The 11797-nt window shown below is 44.0% G+C and overlaps 1 protein-coding gene across 1 annotated transcript in view; it reads right to left on the bottom strand.

Moving 5' to 3' along the window:
- Nucleotides 1-353: 353 nt before the first annotated feature.
- Nucleotides 354-11797, bottom strand: part of LOC310771047 (ras GTPase-activating protein-binding protein 1-like) — a gene marked incomplete at both ends in the record, with an annotated part of 72460 nt that continues 61016 nt past the window's right edge. The window contains one exon of the mRNA XM_083631877.1: nucleotides 354-419. Coding sequence (XP_083488003.1) covers nucleotides 354-419 — 66 coding nt within the window. The remainder of the gene's footprint in view (nucleotides 420-11797) is intronic.

Raw genomic sequence — 11797 nt, 5'->3', positions numbered from 1 at the left:
TGAGACCCGGTTCATGTGGTCTTCATGACAGAAGTGCTAAAAACAGTGTAATGGATTTTGAGGTTGAGGTTGGTGAGCTTCCCCCGAGTTTTGAAGTAGGAAATCCCAGTTCAGGTGACGTCACAATGGACGTGCCTGACCTTTGAACTGGAGATTCCTAGTTATCAGTGCATGTGGAATGCGGCATAGCCTACGTAATTAGAGTGAGTGAGGAAAGGGCTTTTTGTTTAGTTTAGGAAGTGCAGAAGAAACATAGCCTACAGCCATCCACAAACAGCACGCCTCATTCATTTAGCAATTCAGTGTTGTAGGTATAGCCCCTTTCGGGATCTGCTTCCGGGTATACGACGTCATCATCTCCCCATCCGCAGTCCCTTCTCCGCCGGTAGACTTCCCCGCCGCTGAAACTCCCAAGCAGTCTAAATCAGAGATACAGACGTATTTACAAGTGTCACAGAAACATTTCAAAGCCACCTACCAAAGCAGAAGGATTCATTGCTTCTCTGCGGCAGGGTTTGAAAGCTCGATGCTGCTAATAAGTGCCTCTTTTTAGCCGTATTCTGTGCCTGTGAGATTATTTTTTCTGGGTTAGTGCTCCCAGCCATCACATCTCTCCACAGCGCCCCTCTGGTAATAACCCGGAAGCAACCCGAAAGGGGCTATGTATGTTGTAGGCTACAACTAATTAAACCATCTGGTAACACCATCCCCAGTCTCCCCTAATAGACTACTTGCACAACTCCACTACTTCCTGAAATGAGTAGGGGGCATCTTGCAGGTTTCCTGTCCTACACTATTGGATGAACTGATTAATGTCAGGTGTGCCTGATCACTGTTGTTGTGACTGCAGCAGTCAGGCACACCTGACATTAATCAGTTCATCCAATAGTGTAGGACAGGAAACCAAGATGCCCTACTCATTTCAGGAAGTAGTGGAGTTGTGCAAGTAGTCTATTCTCCTACCTGAGACGAGAGTGAGCTTCAGAGCAGCACTGTACACCAGCAGCTGGGAGTGGGAGTCACTTCGGCAGGGCCAGGGTAGTGTGTTGTGTGCGGGCGTGCACGTGCATAGGTACGCTCCCCGCGAGAGTGGAGGGGTACTAGCATAGTAGCCAGTTGGTATCAGTGGTTAGCATAGTTGCAGTTTTTGTAGGCTACCTTTCTGCAATCCACGGATACGTAGAATGGCAACTTTTCTGAACCAAAAATACATGCATCAACATTTCAAGCACGGTGCTGTAGTCGGGCGGACCGTGTTTTACACCGGAACTTCCGGAAAGGTGTGTTCGTAGTCCCATGTTCTGTAGGCTACATTTGAACTTTTTTTAACCTAACGCTAACCAAGTTGTTTTACTTGCCTATAGTCTCTAGACATAACCAAATGTAATGCCATGGTATTATTTGCATTTAACCTTGGAAATGGTTTTGTTTCGCATTCAAATAGGCCTACATTGAGATTGGTTTGTAGACACGTAAATTGCTAACGTTTTATCCTGGCGACTGCGTTGGAAGGGGCGGGGGCGTTGAACCTGTGTCTCTAACCACTAGGTCACCCTGCCGCCCATTAATCAGATTGCTACACATAATGCTGGATACTCCGACCTTAATATGAGCTAGAATTGAGAGGAGGGAAACATCTCCTCCCATATGTGCCCACTATAGGTCGTAATTTTGTAGGTAAACGCCACTTAATCCTCCATGGCGACGCTTTGTTAGTTTGATAGGGAGCAGGATTGGTCAACAGAAGCTGACCGCGCCCTCAACCCAGATATAAGCTACCTACCTACCAAACTATTACCAGCAAGTGTCGGGGGAATGACTGCTCTGCTGCCCGCCTGCTGCGGAGAGAAGCATCTTTGTCTACAGCGAAGGTTTGGGCTTCCCCGCCTGCCTGCCGCCTTTATCGGTCCAGCAGCATCTAAGATCAGCCTCTCCTTGTGAAGACAGAGGTCGCATTCATCTGCCGCATCCATCTCTGCTCAATTTAGGATTTTTTCTTTGTTTCTCCCCCCCTTGCCTGGCTGGAATAACCTCGCTACAGTAGAAGCTGTATCCATGTGTCGGATCGTCGGTCGGATGATGTCCAGGTAAATGACACACCACACACCTCCGAGATAGAAACGACCTTATAAACGCAGGAAATCTCTTTTTAAAGCGTGTTGCAGTGGAAACCTACACGAGATAACATGCCGTGGTGTGTTGTTTCTTTCAATATCGGTGGTCTGGGACTGTTTGTATTCCAAAGCAGGAATGAATAGGCTTGCTCAGCTCAGCTCACCAATTATTGACAGAGACTTCTCTGGTGGCGGCTGGAGGAAAATGTCCTTCCTTCAGCTATATAAAAACAGCTATTGAATTAACCTTCATTGTTGTGCTTGTTTACGGTCAGTTGAGGTGGGTGCTGCTGCTGGGTGAGGGATGTTCCAAATTGATGAGGTCGCTTAATTGCCGGCAGACATGCCCCGTGGAAGGGCTACAGCCCATACAGCGGTGGCTTTCCCTTCCAATACAGGCTGCAGCTCCATGAGTAGAAGCAGCAATATGGCAAAGATAACCTACAGTCTTTTTTCCATTCGCCAGATGTCACTGGCTGTGCAGTTTGTTTGTTTTTTGTTTGTTTTTAACATAAAAGTGAAGTAAAGGTAGTCTTTGAGTCATGCAGCAGCACGGGCCTTTATATTATTGAAAGGAAAGGGGTTTCATTCTCTATGCTAAAGGATGGGCAGTTCAAAGATAGATCAAAGGATAGATATATAGACAGACAGAAACAGGAGTTGGCCTTCAGAGCCAAACAGCTGCAATATTCTGTACAGGCTACCTCATCACCTCCACACAAAAAGGCAGGTGCAGCATCAGCCAGTTATTATCGAAAAGTGGTGACCCCCCCCCCCCTCCTAAGGAATAGAATACCGGTAAGCTACATGGCCAGTTCTCAGGGCTTTGGGGTTGACCATTAAGGAGGTGCCATTACTCCAATTTAGACAGTCTATGCTATAAGTCAGTTATTCTCAACCTTTTTCATATCAAGGGCTCTATACATTCTCTAATTGCATTAACCTGTTATAAATGGAGTAATGGGAAAGTTAAAAAAAAAAAAAAAAAAAATCTGGGGACCCCATGGAACCCCCTCAAGGACCCCTGGTGGTCCCTGGACCCCATGCTGAGAACCGCTGTTTTAAATGCAAAATGTTTAGCAAAAGATGAACGATTACAAATGTCAGAAGAGTTCTCCACACTAATCACTTGCAGCATTGTGTTTCATCAGTGGATGAATCTGAGTGAATACAGAGACAATCCATGTAGTAATTGTTGTAGTTGTTGGATTGCATGTATAAGGGGATGTAAACAATGTATCCACCTTTATTGTTTGTACCATACTAATGGTGATACACGCATGTATTTTATTATTATTAGTAGTAGTAGTATTTTTACATTAGACTACTTTGTTATTTTACAGTTTCAGATGGATGGATTACCTATTCTAGTTTGTATCTACTCTTCTTTTTGCACCTCCTCAATTTTTTTGCAAATTCCAAGCAGCAACACAATGCATCTTGTTTCTGAGTTCACTGGGTGAGGGCAGCTGTATTATCAGTATCCACAGAATTGGCAAGGGAGCCACTAGCTCTGATTAAGTCCAGTACAACCGAATTAGGGGACCACTGCTCACTATTGTATGGTACACTACCTTTCAGCACCACACTTGTGGACAGCAGCACACACAGTGATGTGACTCAGATCCACTGCACAAGCTTTCAGTGCCATTTGCTGTTTGGCTGCACTCTTAAATCCCTACTGGTTGAGCCGACAGACCCAGTTAAACGCTATTGCGTTTAGTCAGCCAGTTGGCTTCCTAACTGAGAGCCACGTGGCCAGCAATGAAGTCTCAGATTGTCACGCTCCAAACAGGAACAATGACAAACTTGTACTTTCTGCACATACAGAATATTATTTTGTGTTATATTACAGTGATATCCTCAGGCTGCAAGACGAGAGCAGGGCGTGTCACAGGATTGTTGGCGTTTCTCTTCTACTATACAGCATGTTATGTTCCCTGGTCGTGCGTCATCGTTTTATATTTGCACCTGAGTCAGTACATTCCACGTATCCTAACCGGATCTATTTGGACACATAACTGGCCATTGCCAAAGTTCTACTCAGTACACCCCCATATTTGTGTTGTTCCTTCCTTCCGCTCTGTCTTCTTTACCACACTTGTATTGCTATGCTCTGACTCAGAGTGCATCTGTCTCCATAGCTACCTCGCATGAGATTTAATGTTTTGGGTAAAGCAGTGTTATCATATGAAAAAGAAAATTGTGTTGTTTGTTACACTGCTGCTGCTGCTACTACTGTCATCCTACTATTTCACCTGCTGGCCTATGGCCACTAATACTATTACTACAGTATTACTATTATTATTACTACCAGTACCACCACCAATACAACTACTACAACTACTAACTAGTACTACAGTAGTACAGTGTAGTAGTACTAATAATAATAGTGATGATACTACTACTACTACTAATATAGTCTTAAATGGAATTTAGCTACATGATTTATCATGCTAATTCACATTGAGCTTAACATTTAAACTTGTCACTCTCATGGCCATTTTCACTTGAAGTTGCAGTTAGGGGATTTTCATATGAGCGTGGCAGCTGTTAAGAGTATGAAAAGAAAACGGTTTGTTTGCAATTAGAAAGATATCCCACACAAAGCACCAGCCAGTATAATGAGAGATGGATGGGATGACATGAGGGAGGGGACGGCTTGAAGTAATGAAGACAGGGCAACTTGTTGTAATGGTGTGTCCGTCACAGCTCCATGGCTTTGGCGTGCATACAGTACAGGGGAGTTGGAAGGTTATAGATATGGCGTGGCATTGCAAATGGTGTGGCTTCCTCTCTATCATGCCCCATCAAGGTCATATCCACAGACTGAAAGTGGTGGCCCTGGCCTTTTCCACTCCTGGCTCTGGCAGAGGAAAGGGGCCCGCGGACCACTGCTGCTTCTAATCAGGGCTGATGCGTGACTCAGTTGCATGCCAGCTGCACAGCCACACAGGGATTATGTCCGTGGATGGTGAAGAGTGAAGACAAAAAAAAACTGTCACTGTTGAAATCTTTGTTTCACTACACCTTTGGCGAGCTTGGGGTATTTATTTATTTGCAGGGTTGGGAGGGTTACTTTAAAAAGTAAAAAAAATGTAATCCGATTACAATTACTGTTAAAATGTAATCAGTAACGTAATCCAAGTATCACAATATTAAAGTAATGTAACGATTACTTTCTGTTACTTTTGGATTACTTTTGAACAAATTTCCCGCATTTGACTACTGTCCAGGGGCATGCTCCTCAGGAGGACATAAAAAAAAACAGCTCTCTAATCCTGATTTCAGACCATTTCATGTGTTGGTTACAGCAGGCTTTCAGCTAATCTATCTACTGTTGCCTGTTTCTCATTAATAATAAGACAATAACAATAATATTTCCATCTTCGGATTACAGTAGGCTATACTGATATTATCTGGTTTGTAATAATTTATTTTTTGGGCGCAATGCTCCTTTTTAAGAGCCAAGTGTGTTCTTTTCTACAAGCCCTGCTATAACACTGACTGGCTTTACATGTAGATTGAAAGGGCCCATATTTTGCTAATATAATGTATTATTATTTTTAGGGCTGACAAACGATTAATTTTCTTAATCGCGATTAATCGTGCGATTAACTATAGTTAATCGCGATTAATCGCATCTTTGTATCGCATGTTTAAAATGCTATTATTTTGGATTGCAAAGCATTTTAAATTATATATTAATAATTCTTACCAGTGTGTCGTGATTGGGAATCAAATGAATGCAAATAAATGTACTTTGTGATCTGGAATTTTAGATTTATTTTCAATTCAATAGAAGTGCAATGTAGACAGGAGGTCACAAAATGTCTACAAAATGCATCTTGAATAGAAAATAAATGCACAATAATTGTAAACACTCCAGAACGCTCCAGAACCGATACTTCCGGCGGCGGCACTGTGGAGCAGTCGAAACCCAAAATGACACAGCCGAAGAAGGCTGTATCTGAGCTAAAAACTTTGGCACTTCCATGTGAATAATGGCTCGGTATTGGAAACTGTGTATTGATAACGTGTATATCGCGTGAAGCCATTGGAGCCGACCTCACAGTGGTTAGAGGACCCGCGCATCCGAGACTCTGAAGGAAGAATGAGTGATGAGTCTCGCGCTAGCTAGCTGGCTGCTAGCTGGCTGCTAGCTACTTTAGGTGGTCGCTCGCCTCAAACTCGATGTACTTCGGTGATATCTTAATTCCGTTTTACACAAGGTGCAAACTACGGCTCTTAACTTATCCACTGTGCCATTTGGGGAGTTTTCTTTTAAGTAAAACGAGCCATTTAAAAGCGTATTGCTGTCGCTCTCTGCCATGCCTGCCTGCACAAGCAGGAGACAGGAAACCGAACGGCTTGACTACAAGTACGGGTGCGACGAAGGGACAAAATAGCGGCATGCGATTAACGCGATAAAAAAAAAAAACGCGCTATGATCGGCCTGCATTAACGCGCGATTAACGCGTTAACACTGACAGCCATAATTATTTTATTGTTGGCCTCCAGTAGAGTAACTTATTGCATCATTCATAGTTCAAAAAACTCATTGTTTATCTTGTACTGGCTCTCACTGCCCCCTTCAGTTCACCCTCTGTCTGAAACGCTCTGTTTTAGGCCCTGTCCCTTTAAGAACACCCACCCTCCGGGAAATACTCCAGGCGGTCAGCGCGAGGAAGTTTGTGTTTGCAAACCTCAGAGAGCCCAGAGAGCTAGCGCTGTAGAAGCGAGTCTGTCTGTCTGTCTATCTATCGATAGATAGATAGATAGATAGACAGACAGACAGACAGACAGGCAGGCAGACAGACAGACGCCTAAACCTAACCTCCCCCAGACCCTAACCCTAAACCTACCTCTCCCACCCCCATGCCTAAACATAACGTCGGCATAGCGGGCGGACCCCGGGGCGCAACGTTACGGCGGCCGCGGTACGTGATGCCCTGCTCGGCCAGCCGCCGAAGGAAATGTCCTGGCATAGCCCGGGCTGAGCGGAGCTGTAGATCGCTAGGGGGATGTTGATATATCAATTGATAGGTTGCTTGTTACGTCCAAGTCACGTTTGTTATCGATGGTCAAATTCGTTTTGACAATCCCTTGCTCGTTTATATAATTGTTTTACAACTACCAAATTTAGTAGCCAAAGCAGAGATCTGTCTTATCTATCTATCTATCTATCTATCTATCTATCTATCTATCTATCTATCTATCTACATGTATCTACTGTATATATATATATCTATCTAATAGATAATCTATCTCTCTAGATAGAGAGATAGATAGATAGATAAATAGATAGATAGATAGAGAGTCATGCATAACAGAAACAGACAGGCGATCTCTGCTTTGGCTACTAAATTTGATAGTTGTAAAACAATTATATCAACGAGCAACGGATTGTCAAAACGAATTTGACCATCGATGAAAAACGTGACTTGGACGTAAACAAACTATCAATTGATATATCAACAACATCCCCCTAGCTATCTACAGCTCCATTAGGCCTGGACATTTCCTTCGGTGGCTGGCCGAGCAGGGATTCTATTACCGCGGCCGCCATAACGTTACACCCTGCCCGGGGAGCTTTGCACTAATTGTCGTCACATTCAAGCCACAAAACAACAGCTAATGTAGCTAGTTAGCTAACTTCCCAAATGCTTGTGACTATAAGTGTGCCTCTCCTATCAAAGGCTACACGGACCAAACCAAAATGAGGACTTGGAGAAGTCAGCAAGTTGGACTAACGTTACAAGTTCTGAAAATGTGTGCCTTCGTCATTCATCGGTTGTTCATGTCTATGAAAGGCAGCTGTGCTGCTAGGCTAATAGCAAGTGCTAACGTTACCCAGCCGGTATGTAACGTTAGCGCTTCCTAGCAGCACATTGCTACAACCGATGCTGGAATGAGACACATATTTTCAGAACTTACCACTTCAGTCCTACATCCTGGCTCACTTCCAAGTCATCTCCTTGTGTTTGCGGTCTGAAATCTGTTATTCCATGAGACTACGGTACTGTTGTTTTAGTCCCAGACAGCCAGGTTGGAGAGAGCCTGGTGACGCGGGGTTAGGTTGACAAGTCGGCAGTGTACTGGAGCAGTCAGAACAGGGAAGGGAGGGGCAGGGGGGATGGGTGAAGGCTATGGCGCGCGCCCGGGCTAGGCTTGGCATCACCATGGTAACAAGTCCAGTCCTGACGTCACTAGAACTATGGCTCTCGCACAAATCAGATTCAGATTCATTTATTTAGAGAATGGGACTTTACACATTAATGAACAGTACAGCCGTACAGTAAATATGCCAGGTTATAGCCCAAGGGCTAGTTTCCACCTGTAGTCCCATGGCAGGTTGATGTAATCATGAAAGCGAAAGAAAAATTAATAGTACAAAAAAGATTAAAAGTACAGAAGGTTAGTAAAACCAAAAATGATTAAAACACACACAATTAATAGTACCAAAAAAATTAATAGTATAAAAGGTTAGTAAAACCTAAAATAAATAAAACACACAGAGCATGCTGCAAAACATGGCAAATGATATGTTAAGTATGTTAATTGTGATCACATTGTTGGTTTGATCTGAGCCATATTTTCAACTGGCCTTTGAAGGTGGCGAGACTAGGGCATTCTCTAATCGAGGGAGGTAGATTATTCCAGAGAGTGCTTCCCATGTAGGATAAGGTCTTCTGGCTAAAGGAAGTTTTTCTAAAGGGGACCTCAATCCATGTCCTCTCGTCTACGAGACTTCATGGGGGGGAGGGGGGGTTCATGGGGGTAACATTAAAACACTTTCACATATTTATTTGAAGCTTAGCCCATGTTTAATATGACCATCCAAGATTGTAACAAATATATGATACAAAATTAAGAAATGCATAATATGGCCCCTTTAATTATAAAGTACATACAAAAACCCAGCACAGTAGGCTACCTGTTCCATTACACTAGGCTAAATGAGCCATGAACATACATGTTTCAGACAAGATGCAATCCATCCAATATGGTGAAGAATAAAGTTTAAGTTTAGCTGCAAAACAATATAGGCCTAATCACGCAGCGCTTGGAGCTGAAGCTCCCGTTTTTCATTTTATAAAGTGTTTTTAATACGTCTCTTCTGCAGTTTTTAACGATAATTAGAGCCGAAGAACTCTCTGCCACAGAGCTTTGGAAATCTCTAGAAACTTGGGAACCTAGTAATATCAGAGATTACGAACGTAGCATTAGCTACCTGGCTACGTTAGCCTCACCTGGCTGGCTGGTGGCTAGGCTAGCTATCGGGCCTGCTACCGTCGGTGCCGACGGAGTGAAAGACTGCATCGCCTTGAGAGAGCCCGGTAAGCTCCCTAGAGCTCGGCTATCCAGGAACCCTCTTCTAAAGAGCCTGCAGACCCGAGAACTCTCTGGCTGTGTTAGCGATTCCATTAGCATCCCGCTAATACACTCACTGTGCATAGCTAACTAGCCAGCTACTAGCTGGACCCTTTGCCATCCTCGCCTGCTCCTGGAGATGAGGCCGGGAGGTAGGCATCATGGGCAGGCTACTCCTGGCCTTAAACACAGACCTCGTCTAAAACCGACAATCTATGAGACTGTGGATGGGCAGGTTATTGTGGAGGACGAGTTCCTTAATTTCCTCGCCGTGAAAATTAAAACGATGACTCAGGATGAGCTAATTCTGGTAGCCTCTAGTGCTTTTGACTGGAGTGGATTGATTCTTCCAAAAAGGTGTTGTTTGAGCTATGCCAAAATACCAAACAGAGGTGTGTGTCCTACAAAGGCAACCTGAAGGACCGCAACAATATTAAAAGCTGCCTTAAAGTTGTAGTCGATGCCTCTCTCAACGTTACAGCTGAGGAGGTGCTGCTAACGTTAGCTGCGGTGCGCTGCCTGCTTCATTCACCCTCAGCCTATCTAAGACGTTACAATCTTCAGCATTTAGCTACTGTAAATATATCTTGTGTTTGACCATGCTTCCTCAAGTTTGAGGTGTTTCCCTGGCCAGCTTTGCAATTCACATCACAAATGTTGCAACCAGTGTACTGTTGTCTGAGTCTATCTTGGTAAAGTGTAGCCACATTTTTGGACTGCTTTCGGCTGGCCCTGTTTTGCTTTCAGGACCTTTCAGGTAGAGTGACGTGCTGACGTAACGCGCTCTCGGTGTTGCCTTAAGGTTCCGTCGGAATTTCTATTTTACCCACTCTCTTTCTATTACTCAGATGCGTTCAAGTACCGAAATTAGGTACCGTTCGTTTTTATGTGAACTGGTATGGGGCAGTACCGACGTATTTCGGTCGGTGCCTGTAAAAGTACCGAGTTCGGTACCCATCCCTACATTTGATTAACTATTGTAGTAGACATGTACTTTACTTCGTACATTAAAAAACCTATCTATAAGTATCCAAGAAGCTCCTTTTTTCTCCTTTCTGGTAACACCTGGATAAATCATTTTATGTACGCTGACGATCTGACCATCCTGTCTCCAAGCAGTGCTGGTTTTCAACAGCTGCTGAATATTTGTTCTGAAAGTTTACATCCTGTAACCCAATACTGTATCTGTGAGAAAATAAATCCACTTTGTAATCAAAAAATAGATCTGTAAGCAAAAACATAGATTTGAAAACAAAACTATCAACAATCCAATCAAAGAAAAATTTAAAAATAAAATAAATGTTTTTAGATTTTTCATTAATGTGAATTAAAAAAAGTTGCATGCAAACACAAACATTTTGTTCTCAACTCCAGACCATTTGTTTGCGAAACCATTACCTTTGCTTACAAAGCTCAACTTTTCTTTTGCGAAATGAAAAGTTTTGTTTGCAAAACCTGAGTTTTGCAAAACTTTTTCTGTTACAATAAGGGCGGGACCTACAGCAGAAAGAAGTAACGCACGTCCCTATTGGCCAGTGTCGATCGGAGTGATAGCTTGGCAACATCCAATCCAGTACAAGACAAGGCGGAGGGCGGGCACTTGAACGGAAGTATTTCCTGAAGGAATCTCCATTCCATTTCAGCGCCAGTTATAACCACAGATTGAAGAGAGAAGCCGTTAGGGCTGGGACGGATCACGGATAATCCGTGACCCGTACGGATCAGCCCCCACGGTTCGGCACACGGTTCGGAACGTCTTGGTCCGCGGACCCCCCCCCCCCCCCCCCCCCTTCGTTTCATTTAACGTTTAACGTTAGTGTATGAGAACGCCTGCAGCGCAGCCAGACACAGACAGGCATCATCATGGCTAGCCGCAAAACGCGACTATTTCACTCGAGTACCTCTCCCATCATAGTCGCGCTCGCCCGACCCCTTTATCGAGGGAAAGTTGCACATTTAGCGATCTACAAGCTTCAAACATGCACCAATCACTAATATAAACTACGCACCTTGTTGCCACGGATGTTGTCGAGCAGGCCGCGCTGAGGCCGCGCTTTGTTAACTCGTATTTTAAGAAAGTTTGGGTTATTTGTGTGTCCGGAAACATTATTTTCCCTTCTCCAACGACTCTTCTTCTTTTTTGCTGCTCACCGGTTCAACTGCTCAACTGCGCCACCGCATCATGGGGTATTACATCATGTGTCAAGTATGGGGTTTGCCCTGTGTCGTTCTGTCAGTCACATGATGTCATGATGCGGTGGCGCAGTTGAGCAGTTGAACCGGTGAGCAGCAAAAAAGAAGAAGAGTCG

Source organism: Poromitra crassiceps, assembly GCF_964638095.1.
Source record: "Poromitra crassiceps genome assembly, chromosome: 1".
NCBI lineage: Eukaryota > Metazoa > Chordata > Actinopteri > Beryciformes > Melamphaidae > Poromitra > Poromitra crassiceps.
The sequence above is the reverse complement of the archived record's forward strand: the minus strand, read 5'-3'. Positions and strand labels throughout refer to the sequence as shown.